Raw genomic sequence first — 21,317 nt, forward strand, 5'->3', positions numbered from 1 at the left:
AACAGAAAAAAAGCAAGGGAGGAATGGCCTTTAAACAGGCAGGCAGTTTCTTCATTTCCCTCGTGGTGGGTGTTGAGAGAAGAGAATTCGCACATGCATAAGATATTGGCTCGTCCAAAATTCTCTGGGGTCTCCTCTTTGCCAATGCGCTCCTTAATTAGTGGTCGCGCTTGGATTTTTGGCCTGTGGCATTGACGTAATTTGGGTCCTTTCTGACAAGCTCCATATTCCTTGTTTTATCGCTTATAAGTCACAAAATTCGAAGCGCCTGGGAACGGGCACAGTACGACAAAGACCCGCGTGGAAGATTGGGGCGACGCCCATCTCCTGTCTTAATTACAGTTCTCGCGCGGACAACAGTTTCACCCAGTCGCGCACAAAGGAAATGTTAAAAACAAAATAAACAGTGTCAAAGTGAAAACTCGTTTAATTAAATTTTTCATCATTTTTCTCCTAATTGAAATTTATTTAATTAACTACCGGAAAACCGACAGCCGCCATAAGTAATAAATAAATAGATTAATCTGAAATAATAAAATATAGCTGGGACTGTTTACGACGTATCCATCAGACAAATCTCAAATAAAATATCATACAAAAACCTTATTTTATACAAATATACATTATCAAAGACGAAAATGGAATTTCCGCACTATTTAGTAAAAAATAAATTGCTTATTCAAAATCCTAACTAGTGTACATATTACACTTTCTCCTCTCCAAACAAACCCTGCGATTTAACAAACTCTTCAATCATAATAATAATAAATTGCGAAAAATTCACCTATTTTCCGCGTAAACAGGCGGAGGTATCTTAACTTCCATTACGATCTCCGTAAATAAAATCTATCGCTTATCACTTTACAACACATAGTATAACCTGAACATTTTCTCCGCAAAAATAGATGTAGTGATTGGAAGTTATCATAGCACTTTTTGAAAATTACAGATAACCAAGTCGTAAACAGGACTAATTATGGCTGCCGAATGTCGCTTTCATCTTCTTAAAGGCATCATGGAATTTCCTAGAGCCATGTGAAGATGATAAATGAAAGTTGCTTGCATTCTCAGAAGCTAGGGCGTGGAGGTTTTCCTTTTTGCACTCGTGTATACGCTGTTTCAGTCTGTCCTTCAATTCGTCGTCTGTTTGGAAGGCATAACGCATCTGTTTAAACAAGCGTATCTGGTCCACTAAACGAGCCGCTGATCTGTAATTGAAACAAAAACAAGTCGAGTAATCAGTAGCCTGCGAACGCAGACGTATTTCTGGCTCTCGCTCGTCTCCTCCGAAAAATAACGTCTGCGAACCCGAGCCAGGAAACGATTTCTCTGACGTAGGAATTTTAAGCCAATCACAGTTTAGCTCAAGTAGCCCCAGAACTACTGCGCGAGGTATTCGCTGCCAGGAGCACTCGAGTTTCGTTTTATCGTGGAATCTGATTGGCCAAGGAGAAACAAAAGTCATTACGTCACAGAAATCGTTTCCTGGCTCGGGTTCGCAGACGTTATTTTCGGTGGAGACAAGCGACAGCCGGAAATACGTCTGCATTCGCAGGCTAAGTAATCAGTCTCCTACTTGTTAAAATATCAGAAACAACAATCTAGCTTAAAAAGGGCGGGTGTTTGGTATGACATGTCGCCGGTTAGAGTGCAATCATCAAAGGAAGTCATGTTGCTCTTTCTTAAGTACAGAATGAATTAAGCTACCGTATTTTCGCTAGAGCTATTTTCACAAGAGGTGAGCGACATGAAAAGGTGGGAAAAGTTGTCAAAACCAAGACGTGGGTTATTGTAGTTTTCTGTCACATTGGCCTATGACAGTTCCCTTGACAGGGTCATTCAGTGCAAATTTCATAGTTGCTCTAAAGACATATAAAAACCCACTAACTCAAACTGGCTATTTTAAAACAGCAGTTTCATAACTGTTCGCTACCGTTATAGAGAAAGCCGTATACATAAAGTGAGAATTGAAAGGGAAATTTTCACCTCTTTGTGATACAATTTGGGAAAGCTCAAGACGCATGACAGTGGTCACAGGACACCCAACAATAATGGTCTGACCCAGAGGTGATAAGGACTAAAGATTGCGAGGAGGAAAATGGATGGCAATACAGGAAAACCTTAAGATTTCTTCAAAGTCCTTGAGAAACGAGATTTCCTTACAGAACTGTTCAAGAGAATTCGTGTGAGTTCACGTCATGTTCATTCGACAAATCCATGTAAGGTTTTTTCGTGAATGGTCAAACATTGTAAGGCACTTGTCTCTTTACCTCATCTTTGTCCACTTGAACATGTCGTTAGGTAATGTGAACCCTCCAAGCTCCTGCTGTTGAACGTGAATAACAAACAAAAGGAAACAAGGAATTGTGGGTTTGTCACGTGACGCTTCACTCTTCATCAACCACGAGCTGTCTGTCTTCAGCAAAACCTGAAATAAAGGACAACACAACTGATTGAAATTTTTTACGGTGGTTTAGATAGAACTAGATCATTTGTTGCCAAAGCGAACTGCGCATTTCTTTATAGATATTTTACAAAAGGCATTAGGTTTGTCAGGGTTAAAACTTACCTTGACGGCCTTAAGTTCTTCCAATGCTTCCGCTGTTTTTGTGGGAACCTGTTTCCAAGCCTACCGAGCAATTAATATGTTATTTGTATAAATGTGTTTCTTATTATTATTTAGAGACATTTTAATATATGTTTGCCTAAGAGATTAAAGGGCGCAACTAGGGGGCTGATAACTTATTCCACGACGTCACAAATATCACTACAAATAAATATTTAACAGATTAAGACAAAAAACAAATGTGTTGAACTCTTTTACAAATTGTTGAACGTTATTCAACCAAACTCCATTCTATCCCGCAGCAACCACGTTTGAATTGCCAATACCACGTGACCAAGTAAATTACCAATAACAGCGCAAATTACATCCAATGATACCACAACTACAAAGCAACAACTATCAATGATTGGGTAACCTACCGGTAACTGTCTGATGACAAACATTTCCAGGGCGTCAACGATTTGGAAACACGTGCTGTAGTTACGAATCTCACAGCAGTAACGCGCAGCATTCACAAACTTGGTGATGAGGGCAAGTTGAGCCTACAACACAACGGTACAGAAAGATTTGTTTGCAACTATATCATCTGGCATTCGATTACTTTAAGGATTACGTGACACATATTGCAGTAAATAGTCTAATTATATGGCTTGCTCCGTGAGCGGGCAAGATGAACCGAATCCTGCGCTGTGATTGGCTACCCGAGCGGGCAAGATGAGGTTATCTTGCCGGCTAGGGATTACCCGCTGTGTCTCGCAAGAAAATTGTGTTCTTTTCCAAATAATAAATCCTTTATTGACAAAGCTTGCTTGGTAAAGACGGCTGGATATTGGCCTCGTTCCTTTTTATGCATGTTTATGGACCTAGAGTCCTTCTCAGTCCATAAACACGCCAAAAAAAGAACTTGGCCATTTTCCAGCCATCTTTACCTCACGCCTGGTCAATAACCCATATCAAGAGAATAGGATCATAATCTATTGCCCAAATATAATTACCTTTATTGAAGACGCACTGCAGATCTCAACAGCCACCCACAAGGACACGTCTTGCGCATGTTCCAAGAGGTTTTCCAGATGACCATCGGTGCTGGGCTCGCTGACGTACATATTTTGCTCCCAAGGGAGGGGTACCTCCCCGGAACTGGCGGGTAGCTCCGAGACGCGCCGACTCCCGGTACTGAAGCCAAAGATGCTGTCGCGTTCTCTGCTGGGGGACTGGCTCCGACCAACACCAATGCCATGCGCACGAGAGTTTAGGAAATGGACAGGGTGAATGTGAAAGAACAAGTCCTGGAACAGAATAAAAGATATATGACTCAGTGAAGTGTATTCAAGTGTCTTTTGGGGTCGAGTGAATTAAGTGAGAATGAACTGAACAAAGATGGCATCTTGTAAGGCAAGGCCAGAGTAAAAACGTTCAAGTTTCCCTCCCATCTGCCTGTTAAATGAACTATACGAATGGCAATTATCCAAGTACGTTTTGGAAGACGATTTTCCAGAACTGGTACTTCTTTGCGCGTTTCCAATAACCTGAAAGCTGTTTTCTAGAGGGAACGCCCACTCCGGTTTTTTGAAAAAACGTTCATGAAAAACACCCTTTTAAAAGATGCCTGTGTTTTCAATATTTATTGAGTATACATGTCACCTGGAGGTCTTGGTAAAACGCCACGTGGTAGGCGCTCAGGGAGGGATGAAAGAGAGATTTCATGGCGTGCAACAATATAATACCTTGGAACTCTGGTTAACTTTGTAATGTACTCTGTCAAAATTGAGCAGTCTTTTACCTGCTGTATAAGTGTAAGTTGCTCGGCCAGGATTCGTGACGAGTGGTCCAGAACTGAAAGAGCCTTTAGGTACAGGGTTGGTTTGTATGTCATGCCTTTCTCGGGCGTGGTTCTTCGGAAGCACTGCACTGGTGATTTGGACTTGCGGCTACCCATTGGCTGCCAAAAAATAATAAATTAACGTTAAAAATCTGTTGACTCCAATCTGTCTGTCTTGTAAAATGTCACGATCTCTGTTGTTAGCCTCGATTCCGAAAGAAAAACTACTAATGGAAATAAATGTGCGCCCTCTCTGAAAACTTCTCCATACTAGTTTGATGCAGTCATGTTAATGTGTTTGGGATATTTGAATGTTTTCTTGTTGAATATACCTTTCTTATTAGTGAGTCCTTTTTGCCGTCTACCGGGTTAAGACCTGAAAGGAAGGAAAAAGAATGTTAAATATCTATTGTCTGCTAACACGTTTTTAAATTTGTTCTCGAAAACGTTTAACAGTGTACAAGAACGTTTCGATACCTTGGGGATCCTCTAGCTGCAGTACAGCCACGAAATCACTGGGTTCATCTGACCATATGTTATTGTTTGAATCCCTTTTCTGTTTCTCTGCAATAAGTTCCATCAAGTAATGACCTCTTTCGCTTCTATCCACGAGAATCAACTGCGATAAAGTAAAAAGAAAATGATTAACACGATTGAATTTTCTAGTCCGACACTTGTCTTTCCGGCCTTTTGCATGGTAGTATGTCTTGTACTTATGTTTGTGATGTAATATCCACATTTATTTTTTCTAAGAGGGCACGGTAACGAATCCTGCAATCTGATTGGTTCTTAGTGCGGCCCGGATTTTCCTACGATGCTGTTGTGTGTGGAAAAGGTCAACAATTATAAAAGTGATTCGAGAGAGAGAGGAAAAAATAAATATGTTATTTTCCGGCCTAAGGTCAGTCTGCATAGTGAAAAACTTGACCTCGTATAGTGAAAAACTGCTGCCAACGGCCTGTGGCCTCGGGTAGCATTTTCAAGACATCGGTCACAGTCTTTCACTATATGGACCTCTTAGCCGGTAAATAACATACATGCAGACCATGTAGTATCCGGTTTCGGGGAAACGTTACAGTTCTTCTCTCTTTTTCTCCTTGCATGGAGGCCGGCCATAAGATCAGATAAAATCTCATTAGGAACAACGTGTCAATAATGAGCCGTAAGGTCGCTTTGCCTAAGACTAAAAGGACCTGTAGGAAAGTAGGCAAGAACAAAGTGAAATCTTACCTCATCTTTAACAAATGCAAGCAGCTCTTTGATAAGACTGGGATTTGTTTTAAAGTCAAACCGATAGTAACCGTCAATCCACTCAGACAACAGGTCCAGAGCACGGTATCGGATCTGAAGCTGATGGTTATACACCTGGCCAGAGGAGTCCGTTCTGACGAGATAAACACAAGTGTCATTTAATACCTCAAACCAATGCTGTATCAGGCGTAGCCGGATGAGAACATTTGCGACACGTGTTCAGCTTCACTGCACTTTTGCTGTGATTCGAACATTTAAAGAGAAAATGGGGTTTGATTGGCTACTTGGTGCGATAAGGGGCTAACGCCTAACACTCAAAACATCATCTACTTTTACCTAAAATAGTTGTTAACTTATTCCTAAGTTATGCGTATTGGTTTTAAACGTGTTAAAATTCGTGTTTCGATCACAAAGAGTTTTCCCTCTCTCAACCTCATCGTTCATTTTTAAAAAAGTCAATGTTCATAAAAATATAATCTTAAGTTGAAGCATAACCTTATTGTTCTTATAACCTTATTGTTCTTATAACCTTATTGTTCTCCGTCCTTACCTTAGAGAGGCTGAGCATTTTTCTCTGATGAAAGAGAACAGTTCTTGAGCAGTGGAAACGTAACGGAAAGTGTAAAGAAAGTATCGTACATAAGCCTGACTCATGGCGTGTCTGAAATAACAAAAATATATACAGTATCTCTGTTAGTACCAGGATCATTCGTAAAGCACAGCAAGAATAACGAATCAAACAGATTTTGTTTTATTCACCTGTCGAAGAGATAAGAGAACAAGCCAAGTTTGGTCCCTGATTGAAGGGAGGGACCAGTTAGTGACTCATCCACGATATCTGTGCTTTCATTCACCCTCTGGTTCCATATCGGAGAAAAGTTTAAGAAGCTATTATTCAACTCCGGTACTAACGTCACACAGCTCTTGTTATAGCTACAAAGAGGGGAGAAATACACACACAAAATATCAGTGGTTTTCCTTCACGACAGATGGAATTGCTTGTGTATGTTAGAAGACATTAGAGGAACAATCTCTTTCAATTTACCTCACAAGAAATGAATACAGTAGCGATGTATCTACTCCAAAGCGCTCGGCGTACACACTCTAAAAAACAAAAATATAGCAACTAATTAAAATATTTGTATCGGAACCGAACATACTTTAGTTGAATAAAACTCTTGTAGCAAATTCATTACTGAACAGTTTTTGTTTAGACCGTGCTGATTGTTTAGCCATTCTATGCCGTGCGTTAAATTTCCACACAGTAAAGTAAAGACAAAACTCATACTCACCCTCAATTGTCGTTGAACATTTTTTAAGTAAATAATTTTCTTATCACATTCCTCGATTTCGTTGACCAGTTTAGAGGCCAGGTCTTTCACATCTGTAAAAGACGATACACACCAGATCAATACCGCATTCCTATTTTGGGTTCTTCATAAGGATTTGGGTTTACTTAGTCACATCCCATGTCCGTTGTAGTTTATGGTCTTGTATCGTGATGTCCAAGTCAGACTTCAAGTGTACAAAGTTAGCTCAACACACCTTTCTTATTCTCCACATCCGCCATCTTGTTGTAGGAATTCATGCTCTTTTTCTTAGCTCTTCGCTCCAACATTAGCTGCTGAGAGATTTCCTGGAAAAAAATGATTGATTAAGCTCTCGCATGTGTTCTGGATTTCACGTGACATCTGTCCGAAAATACATTTTTAGCTGTAGTTAATACGACTTGCGGTGTAATGTGGTGTTCACGATGAGTAAAAATAGAGCGGTTTTCATTTGAGTATCGAGCAGTAATTGGTTTTACATCAACTAAGCTACACGATTGGCTTAAAAAACTCGCGCCACTTTTTCATCCAATCAGAAGTAAAATCAAAACTAATCGTGACTCACTCTCACGCGTTTTCCCGCGCTACATGTTATTCCTTCGAGTTTTGATTGGTTCACTGGATTGTCTTTGTCCTTTGCGATTGGCTAGAGTGATTACTTTAGTTTTGGTTTTTACGACACTCAATTGAAGACTGTGCTAGTGCAGTGATTTAATCTAAACTCATGAAACCGGTGTCAATGGCGGGATGTCTCCCGGGCCAAGTCACAAGTGCTTTTAGTTTTGCTCTTTATTTGCCGAGAAAGAAGATATCATCTTCGCTTTGACTCCATCACAAGCACACCATCTTTGTCCTGATTGGCTGAGAAGACACTATCTGCGCGCACATTGGTTTACGCGAGTCGTGCAAGCTTCCTGAATTGATTACTTTCCAAATACGAGCGTTAGCTCTGCTTACAAAGCTAGTATCTTACCATAATTTTAGTTCCCAGTTTTTCCGTCAGATCCTCCACGCTCGTTGCCAGTTTGACTCCCTGAGTGGGTAGAATGACAAAATGGTTAAAGGAGCTCAGTCACGGTATTTTGAGTTATTTTGGCGTACAAAATTACCGTTATATTGAAGAAAACCTGAAAATATTTACCACGATAGAAAAAACACTAAAGAGATAACAATAAACCATAAAGGAACAAGGATGGTTAAGTAAGGATGGAGAAGATTAACACGGATTACAAACGACGAACTGGACAAATCTAGGCTACGCTTTTCAAGATGCGCAGCTCCTTTAATGGTTAGGTCATAAGCATCTGGACAAGAATATTCCACAATATGTCCAGCAAACTGTCTATATATTCATTGCACGTCATTATTAACATCATACAAAAGAGCCAGGGCGCATGGCAGTATGATGGTAGTTTTTTATCCAGCTCACCAATTCTTCAAATACATAAAGAAATTAAATTTATGAGGAAAATCTAAAATATTTTTAATTTCTGTGTTAGCCTAAATTCCAACAAGTTAGCCCCACGGCTATTAACAGTGTGGTTTCCTTGTAAAACATGTATCGTCATAGCGACAGGATAAAATCCGAGGATTTTGGAAAGCTCAGTGTTCTATTTATCAAGTAATCTAGTGCCTGGACTATCCAAGACTGGTTAAAAATATTACATTTGTGGATAGCTAAGTATTTCCAATACACCGTAAATATATATATCACTGCATCTTTTTGCTCACCATTACTCTGTGATAGTCGTCAAAAATAGGTGTTAACAATTCTTGGATGTCCGCTTGCATTTCAGGAGCAATAATTTTGATGGGCAGAAACTCGGTAGCTTCTCCTAGCGGAGACATGAGAATGTCCTTCGCCCCAGTCCCGCTCCTCTCACTGCTGCTTCTGGAGATGGAGTTAAAATACAAAGGCTCCAGACTGAGGTGGGATTCCTCGCGAGACAGGTTGATAGACTCCGGAGGGCTGATGTCACTGACAGTGCTCTCAGAGAATTGCAAGGTTGGCCTGTTAAAAAAAGAAAACAATTCTACTGTCACGTACACTCTATACACTGTAACATGGCTAACAAAGTCCCTAAAAAAGGTTTCAAGTAAAATGTTGTGAACTTTAATTTCATGAGACGATAAACTTAACGAACTGTTTTTGTTATCACGTGAGTTCATAACCCAACGTTAATACCAACAGTGTTGAGTTTTACCTTAACAAAGACTTGGTGCTCGCAAACAGTTACTTATATACGGTATTTTCAGTTGTCATTTGTGAACGATTCTCAAAACGAAAGGCAATTTTGATGAAAAATATTGCTGAAACTTTGGATAAGAGGACTTTTGTAAACTGGTTAGTAAAACTGTACTTTCAAGACCTAGAAATACTATAAAGACCGTACTATCGACTACGCGTTACATGAGAGAAGAAGAAGTTCCATTCTCAAAGACTGTGGCATTCATACATGTGTGTGGCTGAATGAAGGAAAAAATATCGAAATCTTGTAAGTGGCCTCAAGAAGTTGAGTTTGATGTGACAAACCTTCTACTCTGTTCTCCGCCTGTGACAGCTTCGTACATATCATGAAGAAGGTCCTCGTCCCAATACAAATCATTGTACTGATCGGTAATGGCCTCTTTGAAGTTTTCCTCGCTCATTCCGGCCAAAGACAGCACATACTCAGCTATAAATACAGTGAAACGGATGTTGCTTAGAGATAACAAGATTTTGTTAAAGTTACCCGGACCACCGTGTTATATGGTAGTCAAGTCTATATTGCTTGGTACATAACTTGTCGTATTACCTTCGACTGTCGTTCCCATTTCTTTCATGCACATACATGAAGTAACGATGAAATAAACTCTTTGGCAATATTAACGACGATATTTATCGATCAGGTTGTTATTCAAACAACAGATTCACTTATGAAGGACAGAGAAAAGTAAAACTATTCCTGAATATTTGAAAACGTGGTTTAAAACGTGCCAGGGTTGTAAACCACCACAGGAAACTGCTGAAACACTCGACAACGCGAGAGACCATGCAATAAGTTGTTTTGACACCGTGTTTGAGTAACAAATAAATCCAGCAAATGATGGGTTATGTGCGTCAGACGCTGAGTCTCCTTTGTATTGTTAAATGGATTTCTGATTCAACAAATCTCTTGGGACGAGCCTCGGCAACAAAATAATATGCAAATTTTCCACGCTTGTTTTGCTGTTTTCGATCATAAAATTGCCTAAATTCATCAATAATTTTTGAACCAATAAATTGTCAGTGACGTTTAACATGAAAAATTGAATTAATTCTACCGCCCTATCATTATCCATCGAAACAACACCTAAAATATGCCCTTGACAAAATAACCAGCTCGTGCCAGATGATTCTTGACATTGTACCTTTCAAGAAGTTTACAAATCTCCATGTTAGACCCTATTTTTGAGCATCCCTGCCTTCCTTCTTCGACGACACCTTCTCCAGTCTAACATTAACAAGTATGGTGCTCTTTGTTACAGAAAGTTCTCGACAAACAGCTTTCAAAATGGTTCTTTTTTGGTACGTGCCCGCATCTTAATGAAGTCAGCTGTTTTTGTTAGAGTGGTAGCCAATTTGCTGCTAATTGGCTGTTTAATTGTACACGAGCTCACAAAGGGTCGGTCAGGAAGGTCTTAATTAAAACACATATTGTGTTTCGGATTTGTAAGTGCACAAAACTGGTGGACAGGAAAACTTAAGTAACTTAATTAGCCAACCCACCAGTGCCTTCGTACACCTTATTAACTTAACGCACGTAATCACACAGAAACTGCAGAGTAAAGCAACGACTTGTAAAATGAATAACTTCTCATATATTAGTATTGATAATGGCTCCTATCTAAGTGATTGAGAAGTTGATGACGTAGGTAGAGCAAATGACAAAGATTGTCACAATGAATTGGACCACAAAACAAAAGCAATGTTTGAACGGCTACAAACAAACATTGAGAAAGACGTTCGCAATATTGTTTTCTGTGTTTTTAGTTCAATCTTTGACAACTTCAACAGCGTTTTAAAAGGTGCAGGAATCGTAATTCGATTCAAATAAATTGGCAATTTTTGTCGTTTGGAGAGACCCTAGAAAAAAATCAGGTTTCAACTTTAATTCAGCTGAAGTTGGCCATCGATGTGGCTTTACTTGAAAATGCAAAGGAGAGTCAGCTGCCTCTTAATCTAATTACTTTATTACTTGATTTCTATAACGATGACCCTTTTAACCCCGCACAATTACTAAAAACAGAAATATAAATTTTTTCCGGATATCGGGAAAAAACATATTATTCAACGAAGCATTTTATCACGTGCAACACTTCAGGGCTTTCGCGAAAAAGAGGATGAAACACCTTTTTTTGTTTAGAACGCTACCGCACGGTCAACCTTAGATGACATAACGTGCACCTATAAAAAAGGAACACGCATATTTCTTACCCATATTGACGTCTTCCACTCCATCATCCATGTAGCCATCAAATGCAAACTCGTCGTGTATCATGTCGATAATCTTGGAGAGAACACCCTTCTCCTCTGACGAAGACACACTGGAGGACAACACCTTTTGACGACACAGTAAAAGACAGTGAATCTATCGTTTGGTGTTTGTTATTTTCTAGCCGCTAGAGTTATACAGAGGACGCTTGACCCTATTTTCTATTTAGCAAATAAATTCCATGTTGCCTTGCGTCTGTCCAGTATTATCACAGAGGACGTCGAAATGTGGTATGTTCTTACAACATTTTGAAGTCTCCCTACTGTGATCTATTACTGAACAGACGCAAGGCAACATGGAATCTATCTGTTTTATGTAATAAAGAACCAAAAAAATGTTAATGACGTCATCTATACGAATGTCCTCCAACGGAGAGAGCATGAGAAAGAACCAATCAAAATACGAGACTAATTCGACTTATTATGTAAATGTCTAAATACAGGGACTAGGAATATATTGACAATCCAGCTGCATGACCATGTTGTGTGGGTTTTCATTTCTGAGTTGGTCCTTAGTTCCTAAGAACGGATTTGGCAAGAAAATAAGATAGTGTCAGAAAACCTATAAGGTTCCACGAATGATCAAGAAGCATCATCTCTTTGCGAGTAACGTATTTTTCCCAAAGACCCAACACGACAACCGTGGCCAAGCTTGGTCTCCATGGCCGAATCTAAAATTATAGACCTGCTCAAATGGTGAAGACAGAATTACACAAGGACTCTGCACTAGACTAGGTCGAGTATAACAAGTGTGGCTATAAGTCTAAGCTCAGTTTTTACACCACAGCTTTGGCTTAAATCCTCATAAACTTTGTTTTACGTACTAACTGTAATGTCATTGTGCCTTGCACTTCAAAGTTGAAAAGGATAAAAATTGCCTCACTTACCTCGGGCGAAGAACTCTCATCCTTTGAAGCATTACTGGGAGAGATAGTTGTTTCAATATCGACCACAGGAAACGATCGAGGGCTAACAGCAGAAGCAACGTCTTCTTGATTTCGCACAGTAGTGCTTTCTTTTGAATCTAAAAGTTCTTGCTCCTTTTTCTTTGAAGCTTTATCAGAATCTGACAGTCTTGGTTTATGGTTTGAGCTACTGCCTGTTGGAGTTTGCCCCTGGCGACTTATTTTTTCCTTTTCTACCGCTTCTATCGTCTCATCTGGCAAGAAAAACATTTTTCCTTGTGGGCGCTTTCCCTTGACACCTTCCTTTGCCGCTGGAATCGCTGATTCAGCAAACGAGGCCTTTGGAGAAGAACCTTGCTTAACTGCGGCTGAATTTAACACCTTCTTAACTAGTTGGCCTAGGAGCTCCTTAGAATCGACTTTTGACGAGGAAGGAGGGCTTTTGCTGGAAGTTCTGCCTGAAATGTCGGGAGGTGGCGTAGAAGCAGCAACAAACTCTTTGGGAGTTGACTTCCCGGTATGAGCGAGCGCCGCTAACTTCACGGCTGAAGGTACTTCTCTAGATTTTTCCGAATGACTGTTAGAGCATTCACTGGAGTCCACAGAGCGCTTATCCGTCATTTTGGACACGTCGCCTTTAAGATTCTTGAACTTATTGCTATCACTTGGTGCCATTTTGGTCGGGGATCTGTCAGATTTTGCCGATGAGGTCTGAAAGGGATTTGAAGCATCCTCGGGTTGAACACTTCTAGATAGAACAGCCACATTTGCTGGATCTTTCAGTGCAACACTTGACCCTTTTTCTGACGAGGGAACGGGATTTTGTTGCTCTATCGGATCATAGAAAATACTGGTACCTGTCAGAAACTTTGGAGATGTTGGCGAGGGCGAATGCAACGGAGAGGTAGGAGGAGATTTCAGTCGATTACCCTTACTCTCCTTTCCGCTACGTTTTTGAGTCTCGTCAGGATCTGACATGTTTAATCCACTATCGGAGGAGGAGCTACTCGGAAATCGCTTGTTAGTTTTCCCTGATGTCGCTCTACTTTTAGACAAAGTTTCCTCAGAGGAGGGAACGTAGAATACATCTGAATCTCTAGGAGTATCCACAGAACTCAAGTTTTCTGAGAATTGATCTTCAGTAGGTAAAACAGAGGACAAAGACGATTTGGAGACTCTCTCTGAAGGGTTGGCCGGACCACTTCTCTCTTCGCTGCTTTGACCTCGCTGCCGTGTCTCTGGGTTATGCTGACCTCCTCTTAATTCCTTCTGCTCCAGTTTTGGATCTCGTGCATTAGGTGACCCACTTGGGTTGCCAGGATAGGTAGCCCCGGCTGCCCCAAAGAACTCAATGTGCCCTTTTGGTGACTTCGGGTAGAGGGGAGAGGTGGGATTGCTGGCTGCTTTGGGAGGAGGTTTGATAGTAGCGCTACCTTTGGCAGGGGTGCTTCCCCTTCGAGCGTAAGGGTACCTTAAAGGACTTGATGCTGACGAAGAGGATGTGCTGCTTGTGGTTTTATTGCCCTGATAATGCGGATTGGAAGAGTAAAGGTTCCTTTCTCTTGAGCATTCTTTGGCCCCGTGTCTCTCTATTGATAGATGGGGGTTTCCAGGGTTTGTATTTGCATTAGAACTTGTTACGTCGTTTCCCTTCGCATGAGGATTACTCGTAGAAACAGCTTTGGAATGTGGATCATTTTTACCGACATTTCCGTTGTCCTTCCTTCGATGTAAAACAGATCCTTCCCCCAGGAAACTCCTGGAAAAGTCTGACGCTGTTTGATGTACCGATAAACTGTCCTGTGAAGAGCTTTTGTGGACTTGTTTTGGGCTACGTGATAAATTAGTTTGCGATGAACTTTTCGGCAGCGGACCGTTCCGCGGAAGGCTTGAAGAATCGCGGTTTCCTAAAAGATTGATGGGTTGTGAAGTAGGTAGTGAATTTCGTTTGGATCTCGAGGTTCTGGTTTCCGAAGTAGTTTGCTTCTGAGGCATAGGATTTGAGACAAGTTTTCTAAGTGACATTGGTGACGGAGGATTTCTGGACGGAGAAGCATTGTCTTTCAAAGAAGGACTGTCACCTGATGGATGCCTTGACCTCACAATTTGATCGGTTCTAGATTGCGTTCTTGGAGTCTGGGAATCCTCTGAAGTCAGTGGGGTAGTTGATGACCCTTGGGTCGTAGAAAGACCACACGAGCTTTTGACTGTCGAAGAACATCCTGGGCCAAGCCCAGGATTACTTTTAGTATCCATTTTAGTGTTTGGATTTCCAGTCAGAGTTGAACAATTTTTGCTGACATTGTCAGCAGTTTTAGCGTCCCTGCAGTTTAAACCTTCAAGTGTACCGTTAGCGGAGCTTGGAAGAGGTTCTTCGTTCTCAATATCACCCGTGCTGCGAAGGATTTTTCTCTCGAATCGCTTCACATAGTTATCCGATGCATTTCTCCTATTTGTGACCGTATCAGAGCTAGCACCTTCTATACTGTCACGAGAAGATCTCTTTGGAAGACAGTTTGTGTCTCGCTCAGGTTCCATTTCCCCGCATTTGAAAGTGACGTTGGTAAAGTAGTTTGATGGCTTAAAATCCTTCAGTGATCCTGGACTTAAAGGAAACGTAGGAAAAAGAATAGTTCCATCCACACCACCATATGGCAAACCAAATCCGCCCACAGAACTCAGTGGACAAGAAACTGTCGGCCTTGTGGCTTCTAAAATTGCCAAATCCACGGGGATCTCAAACTTATGAGCGTTTGATGTCGGAGAACAGAGGAGGTCCTTAGGACTTTTGACATCGCAATATTGAATAGAAGGGTCTCTTTCTGGAAGAAAGCACAGATTCCTTGGTTTTGTTCGCGGCGAGCCTTTTTCTCGGACTGGTTCAGAATCAAGAGACGATTTTCTAGTAAGTTCGTTTGACGAGCCATCTTTGGTTTGCCAGGGTTTCGACAAATTTTCGGATGTGTGATTTGGCTTGATAAGGTAATCATTTCTTAGATCAGTACTTGATGAACCTCTCCCGGAAGGAGTGGAAGAGACATTGCCAGATGGGCTTCTTTCTTTCGTTGTCTTTGAACTATATTTCTCATCCACCTTATTCTTTTTAGTCGGATAATCGTTAGTCAAAGAGAGCCCAGATACTAAACGCTCTTGGACGTTCTTCCCAAGAACATTTGATGGGCTACTGTCTCTCATGATATTCTCTTGAGACGTCCATCTCCTTATGTTCTCTAACAGCCTTGTTCTGGGCTCGTGACATTTATCAACAGTGGATTCATTCTCTATGTCAAGGCTTCCTTGGGAGGATGACAGGCGATTCCGACCTTCGACAGAAAGCATGGTTTGTCTGCCGTCAGTCGAACCTGAATCTGATCCACTACGTTGAACTTCGCGGGGATCAGCGGAACTGCTGACTGATGACCGCCCACTGTCGTCTGATGACTCACTTGTCCTAGTTCTATCGCGAGACGAGGTAGGAATACCAGGCCTCGAAGTTGACAGTTCATGATCTGACGCGGGATGTGCTCCGTCACGCTTCGACGACGGACGAAGAGGACCAGTCTTAGAAGCTGGCTGGAGAGCTGAGGCAGAAAGATTGGGCTTAAATTGTCCCTTAACAATGCGATCTTCAGGTACCAGAGACGAAGAACCAAACTTTGATATCATGGACGTCACGGAGTTAGAACGAGCCCTTGGAGAGTTGTCTACAGACTCTTGAGACATTTGCTCGAACTTCGAAACAAGCATGGAAACGGGACTATCGGATCGTGATCCTGCGGGGCTGGATGGTCTACTATGGGTCCTGGGTCTTTGCACAGGATTGTTTGGTCTCGATCCTGACGGAGACGAGATTGATCTTCTCAGCCCATCCTGTGAGGTAGATGGGTTCGGGGGACGCCAGTTTGGGAAGGAACCCGTTGATACTCGTGTTAGGGGTTTATCATCAGATGACAAGTTCAATCCCTCTCTTCTCCAGTAAACGGGAGGCGTTTGGGAGCGAGGAGGAGTCGCCTCTCTGGGAGACGCTCGTCTTCCCAAGGAAGGAGAAGGAGTTTTCGCACGAACTAGTTTGATCTCTTCGCTAAGTTCGTTGGATTCACTAGTTATCGGTACCCTTCGTCGAGCAACATTGGAATTTGCTTCTGATTCAACTGGAGTTAATCTGCTCTTCGCAATTGGTGTTTGCCAAATGGGACGAGGAAGCTTGGACCCCTTGCTGTTCTCTTGGGCAGTGGAAAGCCTCGTTTGTTGTTTTATGTCTGATTTTGAACTTTCCGATTTATCAAACCTTGGTATTGTACTGCTTGTTTTCTTTGGTCTAGGTACCATATCAGAGGCCTCACTCAGATCGCTATCTGTTGACACAACTGACTGATTCAATGTCACGGACGCATCATTAGAAACATATGGCATAGGGGACATGGCTTGTTGAGGATAAGGCATTATTCCTCCCTGGGGCATGTACCAGAATGGGGACATCGGTAAAGGGGCTACACTGGGCATAGTAACGGCGATAGGCACAAATGTGGCATTAGGGACGGAAGGCATTTGGTTGTCGCTTACATCAGAATGCACGCTTGGAGAGGCAGAACGCCCAGCTGGCGTTATGGGGCTGAACATCATCTGGGCTTCGGATTGGCCGTAGTGTGGATAGACATATAAGGATGGCGAAGGAGGCTTAATGGGTCGCTCCTCTGCTGGCTTTCTCGATTCCTCGCCTCCTTGATCGTTCTCACCGGCAGAGAAAGGGTTCTTGTTCAGCTTAGCTGATGCTAGAAGAGATAAAAGCTGTTCTTTTTGATCCTCAGTCAGGAAATAGCCCCGTTTGCGTTCCGTGGAAGTGTCTTGGTTGTTATTCGCATCATTTACAGTGTTAGACTTGTCATTTGTGGAATCAGATAACGGGATTTCCCTATCGCCTTTCGAACAAACGCTAGATGTGACTTTGTCCTTTTGCGAATCCTCTGCAAGAGTATTCTTCTCCACTTTTGCTTCTTCTGACTTGGGAATTACTTTGTTCGTTAGCAATTCTTTAGTGGGCTTCCAATCGACATTACTGGACGGTTCTTGCTTATTTTGAGCCTTGACGAAGGGATTCCGTTCTTCAGGCTTTGCCGTCTGGAAAAAATAAAAATAAAGAAATTAAATTTCTCACACCTTATTATAACAATAATACGCAACGATTTTATTTCCGTCCGTTTCGATACAACTGGCGAATTGGGTTCATTGTTGAAGAAATTAATTTTGCGCCCAAGAGCCGATTGCTTTCCGCAGCGTAGAGGGATTTTATGCTGAAGAAAAAGAAATTACCCGGCTTGGATTACAGAATTGTCAACACGGCAAGAACGAATGCCTGCTCCTGAACGTTAACGGTTGCAAACAAAAGCAACGCGAATAGAAAAACTTGATGATTGCTTCGATGATTTATTGTTATGCTATCCGCTATTTATTTTCGCGCATGCTTGTCTATTAAACCTGTGGCTTTGAATTGAGACTGTAATCGCTAATACACCTCGAATCTTAGATGGCGTTAATTAAAGTATATTGTTGACTCTAAAATTCTAAAAAGAATTCGAAGAGTTCGGAATTTGCGAGTGAATCGTTTACAAAGCATCAAAATTCGTGCAAACCGGACCTTCACTGATCCTCGAAACAGGTGGTAAGATAGTGAAAGTTCTGAACGGAGAATCAGAGAATTTGAATAACCCGACCATAGCAGAGAAACATCTTTTACACATTCTTGTTAACTGAAGATGATCAAATAGATACGAGGTTTAACTTAAGTCAACAGGAGTCTTACCTTGAGGCGTTTACAATAGAAGGAAGTCATAAATTAAGAGACCCACCTACGTAAAACATGAAAGCTTATTTAGGTTATGTGATGTCCACAGCAAATTCTCACTGTAGGATAGTGTAGTTCAAAAAATATATATGAATAATGTTTCACCCGAAAATTAGAAACACCTGAGGAAACACCGTGCAAATTGGAAAGTCTTTGTAGCATGTCCCCTGCGGAAGTTTGAAATGTTTTGACAAGTTGGTTCATTTGAATTTAACACAAATCTGGAGTTAGACAAACATTTAAATAAAAAAGTCGATTGTAAAATTCAACAAACAAAACCGATTGCTACACTGAGCTAGTATAGTAATCAACAAAATGAACTTCAGCCAGTCACTTGTATTTCAAGATTTATATAATTTAAAAACAAAACATGATCCCAGATACTCTTTCGTGAAATAACTATTGAAAACGTTCACTCTCTACATTATTTAGATACCCCCACTGTCCTAGGGCCACACACTTGCATCACCAGCTGTCGTGTTTTGTTAAAACAATGAAAATTATTTGATTTTCTTTCAAAAATTGGGTAATGAAACTATTTTTATAATTCACTGTAGTGCCAAGGTTATAACTAAAATTTTAAACAAATGTCGCATGGCGGTTAGGCTTGGCGAATGGCTTGACGTCCTCCGACGGTTTTGAAGGCCACTGCATTCATAACGCTGTCAGAAAACCCTTCTGCTCTTGACAAAGCGTGATTCGAGCAAGTTTTTATCGTCTAAACGGCGATATGACATCCGCGAATGACTAAATTCAAGTTGTTCTTACTTGAAGTACTTTTGAATCCAACGATGGCCTGTGTGACCGCTGTATTCCGAATCCAGCGTTTTTTTTTTTCTGCCCCGAGAAAAGCACATAAGAGACCACAAAACTAGGTTTTCTGCTCTTAAGTTTTTAATTTCTCAACTCTTCATCCAAACAACTTTCTCATTCTATTTTCAATTTGACATCAGAAGAATCAGTTAATGAACACTTTGCTTTCATAATTTTGAATGGTCTGTCAGTAAATAGCTAAAACACAAAGAAATTACTGAGGAAAACGGATTTCAGGATTTTTGGGTTAATTTTTTTCATTGTCCATTAAGCTTTGATAAACGGACGTAGCCTGGCTCAAAGGAAGCGAATTAGACAACCATTGAAATATAGAGACGACGATAAAGATAAAAATTGCCTTAAGACCTTCCGTAAATCTGAGCTGAGTTCCGGGGTCACACCTTAACATCTCATTGAGCCTCGATAAATAGACGGCATAAGCTTGTGGAGGCTAGTCTTTCATCAACCTAATACTACTTAAAAATCGAAAAGTCCATTTGGCAACTGATAAGAGATACGGAAAAAATAGAACGCAAATGATTTCAGGATACATATCTCCATTTTTATCATTTAATCATTCAGAGTTATCGGGATCACTCGGTTTGAAGCTAGAATATGCTGTTCGTTTCAGAATTCTACTATGGTAAAAAGAAATTAGTTATTACTTACCGGGTAAGACCATTTAAATGAAATCTTTGAGAAGCTTTTTCATGTGGAGCTGGGTTTTTTTTGTCTAATATCTCGAAAAATAAACTTCCATGTAATTTGAACTTGGGTAATGTTGGTCATCCTCGCTATTTCAAGCCAGCAGTTAATAATTCCTTGATACTTTTTAACTTCCCTCAACTAATTCAAGTAAGCACACCATGAGAATTTAGCCGAGACTGAAGAAGATTGAAAAGGACTACTAACGGAGACCTTGACACATTTAAGCTACATTTTTCTAAGCGTGTCGTTTCTGCGCTGGAAACTTTGTCATGAAACGTTTTTTTTTAGAAAGCGACAACAAACAACAACAACATCAATCGGATTTTGGTTGTTGGTGTCCATAGATTCTGATTTTGTTGGTGTTACAGTATTAGGTAAGGAACTGAAAGACTACACTCGTATTTATTTTTCAATTATAAGTTGAAGCTTCTAACAGAACACGATCAAACTTTACCTGCTGTTTATGTACTTTCTACAAATTAGCTGGAAAGAATCAGCGGCTTTTTAATCACGCAAACAAGCAAATCCTCTCCGCAGACCTCGGGGACACGATTAAGACCTAGCAATTTGAATTTGTCTCACGAGGGTTAAAAGGAGTAATTGAGTTTTTGCTACAAGAGGGAAGGAGTTTTTGCAAAAATCTGTGAGTGATAATAAAACATAACTTACTTGTTTAAGAAAGCCTTTGAATGAAGCCGCCACAGAGATCGACCCCATCAGAGTGTCGTGATGCTTCTTATCCTCTTCTGCTGTTTTTTTCTTTGTGGTCTATAGGAAACAAAATGAGAATCATATAAGTTATCTTAATCCCACAACCGATGCCTCTTTACTGCTCTTCAGCAAATTCTACCTGTTAAACCTCCCTTCAGCAGAACCTTTCCGTCAACAAAACACCTGCCTCGTTTTGCACTTACCTGGCGGATTTACTCTGACGTTAAGATTCAGCAAATGATTCATGACTTTAAAAACTAGCTGCGCTCTAAGATAATATTATTAAACGCTATGGTCTCGAATGTTCTGAATATTACGATATTAGAAAGATGAGTTGTTGGTTAGGTGATTGATAGGGTTGCTTTTGAAACTCTTTGGCATCTCAACAACAGCGAGGGCCATATTTACATTCAGCAAAATATTGCTTAAATGCCCGTGCATTTTCAAGCGTGATTATTGTGTTGAGCGGCCAATGCTGTGCTATTAAAAAACAGGCTTAAAGATTTTTAACTGCGTTTACAATTGTGTTCTCAATTAGCATAATAGACTCTTATGATTTTATTCCTCTGTTTCTGTCTTAGATTTAGTTTTGATTGAGAAGATATATCAAACACTCAAAAAGGTGTTTCATCGGGCCTGTTTCATCACATTTTCAACACTTCTTTTCCAAATATTTCCAAGCACCTCGAAGTTTGTCAAAACTACCCCTCCCTCTGAGCATGGGATTTCAACTGTCTTATTGGTGTTAAGAATTGTGATGAAACACAGTCTCTCCAGTCTAATATTCCGTCGGCAAGTGGTCAAACTGCGATATTTTAGACATTTTAGAGTGCTAAAATATCTATATACATATTTTTG

General features: G+C 40.7%; 1 protein-coding gene across 1 annotated transcript in view; it reads right to left on the bottom strand.

Moving 5' to 3' along the window:
- Positions 1-409: 409 nt before the first annotated feature.
- Positions 410-21,317, bottom strand: part of LOC110061276 (uncharacterized) — a 42,672-nt gene continuing 21,764 nt past the window's right edge. The window contains exons 7-26 of the mRNA XM_089290958.1: positions 20,418-20,516; positions 12,368-17,503; positions 11,424-11,547; positions 9,501-9,642; positions 8,699-8,978; positions 7,941-8,000; positions 7,185-7,275; positions 6,932-7,023; positions 6,685-6,743; positions 6,399-6,572; positions 6,190-6,300; positions 5,619-5,772; positions 4,866-5,007; positions 4,721-4,764; positions 4,350-4,508; positions 3,562-3,855; positions 2,986-3,108; positions 2,570-2,629; positions 2,271-2,428; positions 410-1,208 (exon numbers count right to left, since the gene is read on the bottom strand). Of these exons, the coding sequence (XP_089147084.1) occupies positions 971-1,208; positions 2,271-2,428; positions 2,570-2,629; positions 2,986-3,108; positions 3,562-3,855; positions 4,350-4,508; positions 4,721-4,764; positions 4,866-5,007; positions 5,619-5,772; positions 6,190-6,300; positions 6,399-6,572; positions 6,685-6,743; positions 6,932-7,023; positions 7,185-7,275; positions 7,941-8,000; positions 8,699-8,978; positions 9,501-9,642; positions 11,424-11,547; positions 12,368-17,503; positions 20,418-20,516 (7,740 nt within the window). The 3' untranslated portion in view covers positions 410-970. The remainder of the gene's footprint in view (positions 1,209-2,270; positions 2,429-2,569; positions 2,630-2,985; positions 3,109-3,561; positions 3,856-4,349; positions 4,509-4,720; positions 4,765-4,865; positions 5,008-5,618; positions 5,773-6,189; positions 6,301-6,398; positions 6,573-6,684; positions 6,744-6,931; positions 7,024-7,184; positions 7,276-7,940; positions 8,001-8,698; positions 8,979-9,500; positions 9,643-11,423; positions 11,548-12,367; positions 17,504-20,417; positions 20,517-21,317) is intronic.

This window comes from Orbicella faveolata, unplaced genomic scaffold (assembly GCF_042242905.1).
Source record: "Orbicella faveolata isolate gen_17 unplaced genomic scaffold, um_ofav_v1 contig_1, whole genome shotgun sequence".
In the NCBI taxonomy this organism is placed as follows: Eukaryota; Metazoa; Cnidaria; class Anthozoa; order Scleractinia; family Merulinidae; genus Orbicella; species Orbicella faveolata.